General features: G+C 41.4%; 1 protein-coding gene across 2 annotated transcripts in view; it reads left to right on the forward strand.

Annotated features, from left to right (window-relative positions):
- Window positions 1–3365, forward strand: part of LOC121370805 (mucin-2-like) — a 9950-nt gene extending 6585 nt beyond the window's left edge. For both annotated transcript variants that reach the window (XM_041496281.1, XM_041496282.1), the window contains exons 4-5: window positions 1–87; window positions 1154–3365. The exon at window positions 1–87 is cut by the window's left edge and continues 75 nt beyond it. In XM_041496281.1, coding sequence (XP_041352215.1) covers window positions 1–87; window positions 1154–2796 — 1730 coding nt within the window. In that variant the 3' untranslated portion in view covers window positions 2797–3365. The remainder of the gene's footprint in view (window positions 88–1153) is intronic.
- Window positions 3366–7516: the final 4151 nt, after the last annotated feature.

Raw genomic sequence — 7516 nt, forward strand, 5'->3', positions numbered from 1 at the left:
TCTGTGGACCTCGTGGTAGCAAATGCCCGGATGAAACTTATTGCAAATCGGATCCCGTCGATGGCTTCGCAGCTTGCTGCTGGACAGGTCAGTGTGAATTAAAAAAAAAAATTGAACACCGATTTCGTTGCCTATACAAATGGGATTCACCGAGCTACTTAATAAATTCAAATAATTTGGATTATTGTTTCTCATGACATTTTAACATGCCTTTAATACAACGGCATTGGTTATTATTGTGCATATATGAAATTACTATTCCAAGCTAATTTCGTTTTCATGAAAACACATTTTGTTACTTTTTAAACCCTTTAAACACATACCATATCATATCATGTTGATGAAGACGATTTGCAGTTTAATACAAAGTATATTAAGAGAGACCCCTTTTTATTATTAATTATGATTTTATGAAAGTATTATAATCCTTAGTTTTAATCCTTAATTTTGCTCTAACTTCATAAACGTTTCGGTCGATCGGTCAATTATTTTTATTTCTGTTTTTTAAATTGTATCCGGACATGAAATTGTTTTCCTAAATTATTTATTCCACACTGTGCCCGCCTCAAATTTATCTCCACATCCAGCCCAGATCCTTTTGGCCATATCAGATCCTGGTCAAGGATGGGTATGCCTAAACCTCCAGTGTTGAACCGTACCCTCTTACATATGTGTGAATGCCTACGTACCTACCTAGCTACTTACGTAACTACATATAAGTCTTCGAAAAGAATGTTAAAACTGGCTTGTACACTTGTTTAACATATACAAACAGAAAAGTGTTACTGAAGTTAAAAATTATGTTGGTCAATGCAATTAATGCAGTTGAATGTATTAAGCACCTAGGCAGACAGACACACAGACGCATAGTTTATTAAAGTCTCCCCTCATTACAACAGAATGAAATGCATACAAGCAATATAAATAATATAATTGTATACTGTACACTTCAGTTATGAGAGACTATTCGCTAAACGTTTTTAAAAAAAATAAAAAAAAAAAAATATAAAAACCCAAAAAAACAACCCAGTACAGTTAAAACAATGAGATAAATACATTTAAAATATACGTAAATCGTCTCATAGTATATAAAAGGGATTTTCAATATGACATCTAACAACGCACCTCCCGTTTTCTTTTTGTCTTCTTACAGTACACAAACCAGGCTCGTGTCCGATTCCCCTTTCCCGAGGTTCATGCACAGTGACGTGTAGCAATGACAACAATTGCAATGGGGACCAGAAGTGCTGCAGCACCGGCTGTGGTTTCAAATGCATGAATCCAGGACCGGAAAGCAAACGAGGATTCTGTCCGGTGTCCGATCGCCCATCCACGTGCGGAACGCCTTGCAAGAACGATTACATGTGCACCGGGAGCCAGAAATGTTGCGTAACAAAGTGTGGAACGCAGTGTGAAAAACCCATCACGTTTGCAGAGAGAGCCAAGCAGTGGCAGCAGAAAACCATGTTGCGATCACTAACCACTTCCTCGACGGTCAGTAGGCGCACTGGTGCAGTACCTCAAAGGAAAATACCTATATTTTTGCAACCTCCCGCCAGAGGCATTGGTCCAGTAGGTCAGAAACAAACGCACATATTTGGTCCACTTCCCACCAGACACATTAGTCCAGTAGGTCAGAAACAAACGCAAGGGTTTGCTCCACCTCCCACCAGATTCACTAATCCAGTAGGTCAGAAACAAAAGCAAGGGTTTGCTCCACCTCCCACCAGACTCACTAACCCAGTAGGTCAAAAGCCAGCGCGCTGGTTTCCTCAACAGAGTACCAGACACACTAGTCCTGTAGGTCAGAATCAAGCGCGGGGGTTTCCCCAACGCACTGATCCAATGGTCCAACGAAGCCCCCAAACATCTAACCAATTCTCAAAGTCACAACAGCGAATTTTTACCCTTATCCCTAACCCAACTTCGATTAAAGGCAAAAAACCTCCGGTAAACAAACAGCCGGATACCCCATGGCTTTCTCTCACCCGGGCTTATATGGAATTCATAATGTCCCAACCAAATCGATTCGCAAATTTGTCTTCGCAGTTAAAACAGCGACTGGCAGCGTATCAGAATGTTCAGCAAAACCCAGCTAAGTCAAGGCCAGCAGTAAAACAATCGACAACAGTTCTTCCTATCTCGGCAAATCCACAACCTCAGCAGCAGAGCATAGGAAATACAAACAATCCTTCTCTCTACTATCCGCAACCGCCTAATAGCTTTCCAGCAAACCCACCTAATAGCTTTCCAGCAAAACCGCCTAATAGCTTTCCAGCAAAACCGCCTAGCAATAATTTTGAAAGAGTTCCAGAACAATTCGTATCTCCAACTGTAAGTAATCAGCAATCAGCCAACATGTTTCAGCCCTCGGTAGGATCTACTTCGGCGACTGCATCAAAACCAGCTCCACCTCATAGGTTTCCTAACCAAAGGATGCCAGATCCTCGCAGTTCGATGGGAAGGCCGCCTGTGCAAAGCCTTGGGTCAGCAGCATCTCGAGGGAATACTGCAGCAGTAGCAGCAGCAGCAGCAGCAGCAGCAGCAGCAACAACAACAACAACAGCTCAATCTAAATTCACACAGATGGATCCAAGAGGAGTGACGCCGGGGGAATGTCCACGCCTGTCGGCTTTGGGAGAATGCCAAGATTCTTGCGAAGTAGACTTAAGCTGCCCGGCAAAACAGAAGTGTTGCAATGTCGGCCCTTGCAAAGTTTGCTTGGTACCAACTATTGCTAGGCGTGGGTGTCCCTGGCAGATAAAGATGTTCGAAATGTGTCACCTTTTGGTATAGGTTTCAGACAGTTTTTATTTTTTAAATATTATAACATATGTATAGGAGACTAAATCAGCTTTCATTTCGTATCACGTTTATGTCCCATGAGTGGCGTAGTTTTTCGTTTGTTATGCGCATTAGGGACAGACTAACAGACAGATATTTTATTAAAGTCGCACCTTATGTACACAATAATAAATTTAAAATACAGTATAAAAGTGCATAAACCATTCCTTGCAAGAAATATGAGAGACTATCGATGAATAATTTTTTTTTAAATGAACGTACATATATATACATAACACACGTAAAGGGAGTAAAAAGTTAAACTTAGTACACGAAAAACATAAACTTGATTCAAAATGGTAATATTTTTAATAACTTATTTATCACCCAACAATGGTATTTCAAACAATGTGGTTCGGGTGAATTGTAAGGGATGAAAATCAACAGGACAAGTGCTCGATGGTAGTGTGTGACGTCATGAAGAGATGGAGTTGGGTATATAATTGTCCAGTAGGACGTATCATATTGATACGAACCAAGCTGTTATGAACCATATATGATTAATAAAATAAAATATAATTTATACTTGTTAATTTAATTTGTTACAGGACACTCGCACGTGATTTGCACACGTACACAGACAGAGAGATGGAGAATTTGGATGGAGAGAGAGAGAGAGAGAGAGAGAGAGAGAGAGAGAGAGAGAGAGAGGGGGGGGGTGGGGCAGAGAGAGAGAGAGAGAGAGAGAGAGAGAAAGTGAGACGGGGGGGGGGCAGAGAGAGAGAAGGGAGGGGGGAGCTTTATAAATGGATACCGGCCTCGGTGGCGTCGTGGCAGGCCATCGGTCTACAGTCTGGTAGGTACTGGGTTCGGATCCCAGTCGGGGCATGGAATTTTTAATCCAGATACCGACTCCAAACCCTGAGTGAGTGCTCCGCAAGGCTCAATGGGTAGGTGTAAACCACTTGCACCGACCAGTGATCCATAACTGGTTCAACAAAGGCCATGGTTTGTGCTATCCTGCCTGTGGGAAGCGCAAATAAAAGATCCCTTGCTGCCTGTCGTAAAAGAGTAGCCTATGTGGCGACAGCGGGTTTCCTCTTAAAATCTGTGTGGTCCTTAACCATATGTCTGACGCCATATAACCGTAAATAAAAATGTGTTGAGTGCGTCGTTAAATAAAACATTTCTTTCTTTTATAAATGGACTTGCATGTACATAGACCTGCACGACACTAGCGTATGTCTCCCCTAGCCCGAGTACTCTCCCAGTAAGAGAGCAAGACGGACGTTTGGACAGTTATGACGCTCTCATTATCGACAGAGAATAAAACTGCCCAGTATGTGCCCACCAAACGGTAATCAAAGATTCCCTCTCTAATACAACAATCCTACATCGATTATTTCCCCGACAACAAATTTTTCACATAATCAATCACTAATACACACACGACAAGAAGAAACTATGTATTTAACCTGGAACATTTTTGAAAGGAGGTACTGTCGGGTTTCTTCCTGTAGTGTGTGCATTAGTGATTAATATGGGAAACATTTGTTATCTGGGAACTTGAAAATGATCAATGTAAAGGCATTAAAAGTTTGTTTTGTTTAACGACACTACTAGAGCACAATGATTTATTAGTCTTTGACTACCATTTGGTAGGCACAGATTGGGCAGTTTCGATATACAAATTATTCTCTGTCGGTAATATGACCGGCCTCGGTGGCGTCGTGGTTAGGCCATCGGTCTACAGGCTGTAGGTACTGGGTTCGGATCCCAGTCGAGGCATGGGATTTTTAATCCAGATACCGACTCCAAACCCTGAGTGAGTGCTCCGCAAGGCTCAATGGGTAGGTGTAAACCACTTGCACCGACCAGTGATCCATAACTGGTTCAACAAATGCCATGGTTTATACTATCCTGCCTGTGGAAAGCGCAAATAAAAGATCCCTTGCTGCTAATCGGAAAGAGTAGCCCATGTAGTGGCGACAGCGGGTTTCCTCTCAAAATCTGCGTGGTCCTTAACCATATGTCCGTAAATAAAATGTGTTGAGTGCGTCGTTAAATAAAACATTTCTTCTTGTTTTTTTTCTCTGTCGGTAATAAGAGCGTCATAACTGTCCAAATGTCCGTCTTGCTCCCTTACGGTCAGAGTACTTGGGCTAAAGTTCATTTCATTTCAACTTATTTTCGTGCTTATATCCAATTAAGGTGCAAACACGCTGTCCTGGGCACACACCTCAGCTATCTGGGCTGTGTGTCCACAAGAGTGGGTTAGTTGTTAGTGAGAGAGAAGAGGGTGTAGTGGTCGTACACCTACATATTGAGTCGTTAAAACTCGCTCTGGGTGGGAGCCGGTACCGGGCTGCGAACCCTTTGTGTGTGTGTGTGTGTGTGTGTGTGTGTGTGTGTGTGTGTGTGTGTGTGTGTGTGTGTGTGTGTGTGTGTGTGTGTGTGTGTGTGTGTGTGTGTGTGTGTGTGTGTGTGTGTGTGTGTGTGTGTGTGTGTGTGTTTTATTAAATTATTTATTTATTTATTTATTTATTTATTTATGTCCTATGGCTTAACCACGACACCACCGAGGCCGGTATAAGAGTGATATAACTGTCCACAACCTAGTAACGAGCTACTCTCGGCAAACTAAGTTCCAAAACATTTCCAATTCAGCTGACAGATAAAAAATGCGCCAAATTTCCTTCATTCAAATTGCGCACCTTCTCCCCTTTAGCATTAATCCTACGGGACACTCCAAATTCCATAGCACCACCCACCCACCCATAACCACCACCACCACACATACCACACCCCAACCCCCCCCTGTTACCGACCCCGGTCGGGCTGCAGGTGATCTCTTGCATCTGCCAGTGCAGGCAGTACCTTCTCCCACTCACCCCAACCCTTTCCTGTCCAGGGCCCGTTCCACGAAGTGATCTTAGCTCTAAGATCACCGTAACTGCACAGCTAATATATGCACTTAAGGTGACCTTAGCGCTAAGATCGCTTCGTGAAACGGGGCCCTGGACGGAGGAGCCGATCGAGGCCGGCACCTGTGCCCATGACAGGCGTGCGCTAAAACAGCTTGCTCTGAATGTGCACGTTACTCCCTATACCATACCATACCAAACGCCCATCTTGCTCTCTTACGGTCAGCGTACGCGGGCTAAAGTGTCCCCTAGCCCCATTAAATACGAATAGTCTCACATATCGACAGAACTGGGCGGCTCGGGGATACTCGAGCTAGCACAACTCAACAAGTTCTGTTTTTAATAATGATGAATTTACTTTGTTTTTATTTTCCTTGGTTCCAATCATAGTTGATGTATCCGTTTACAGGAAGATTAAAAAAAATTGTGAACCAGAGACAAAAAAAAACCCGCACTCTTTAAATATTTGCAAATTAGAGTTGCTGCCCCTTTACCATAAACTTCACATACTAAAGCAGGCGTGTATGCCAGGGAGTGGGTCGAAACCTACTCCAAGAAAATTGTTTAATGTATTTTCCGGAGGAACATGACACGAACCCCTTATAAAACTTCGTAACTTGTAAATGCATTAGCGTACTTATCTTACTTAAAGGGACATACCTTAGTTTGTAAACACTAACGCATATTTTTGACTATTATAACCGTTTTTTATAACTTAAATCATACTTTACTGAGATGTTATTGTTTAGATTATCAATTTCCGTACATTCGAAGTGTTTTTAGTTATCCTGGTGTTTTTAATACCACAAAATGCATTTCTCATACTTTTAAAAACGCACGTGCGTCTGAGAAGTAATAGTTATGGAGTCGAGTTTTAGTCTATTTTAGAGGGTATTTCACCATTTCAAAGTCACAGACTCATGTTTCTCTCAATTGTAAATTTATCCAAATGTGTTACAGGTTTGTAGATTAACTAAACTTAGTGTTAATTTTCACGGGTTGAAACTAGGGTATGTCCCTTTGACTCATTTACGAAAGGTTCAGGCACGCCCGTCCTGTGCTCATAGATCTTACAAAGTAAATGAAAAATATGTTTCACAAGTTTACGATATTGCTTTAGGTTTTGATATCATCAGTTGAATTATAGGGTTACTTTTGTGAAATTGTACTAACAAAACGTAACTCTTTCCGATGACTGTTAATTCTGCATTTACAAGAACAAGTTGTTCTTATTTTTCTTATTTTCTTTTTTTAACTGATCTGTTGCTCACATATTCCCACTGTTGTTATTATTAAGTGGGGCCCAATTTCACAAAACATCTTAAGCCTAGTTTTGCACCTAAAGGTAAATCTTCCATTAAATTAAATTTTTGTAACTGTTATCAGTACAACAAATATAGTTTGAAGTTTACATATATACTTTTTCTTCTGTCCTTAAAATGCTCCATCTTCCGTAATGGCGTAATTATCTGTGTGAAATAAATAAATAAATAGAAGAAGAAGAAGTTTGTTTTGTTTAACGACACCATTGGAGGACATTGATTGATTAATTAATTATCGGCTGTTGGATGTCAAACATTAGGTAATTCTGACAAGTAATCATCAGAGGAAACCCGCTACATTTTTCCTAATGCAGCAAGGGATCTTTTATATTCACCGTCCCACAGACAGAATAGCACATGCCACGGCCTTTGATATACCAGTCGTGGCGTACTGATTGGAACGAGAAATAGCACAATTGGATGCATCTAAATGCATTGTCGGTATAACTGCTAGTCGCAAACATAAACTTACGATGTTTTGTGAAA

This window comes from Gigantopelta aegis, chromosome 4, assembly GCF_016097555.1.
Source record: "Gigantopelta aegis isolate Gae_Host chromosome 4, Gae_host_genome, whole genome shotgun sequence".
In the NCBI taxonomy this organism is placed as follows: domain Eukaryota; kingdom Metazoa; phylum Mollusca; class Gastropoda; order Neomphalida; family Peltospiridae; genus Gigantopelta; species Gigantopelta aegis.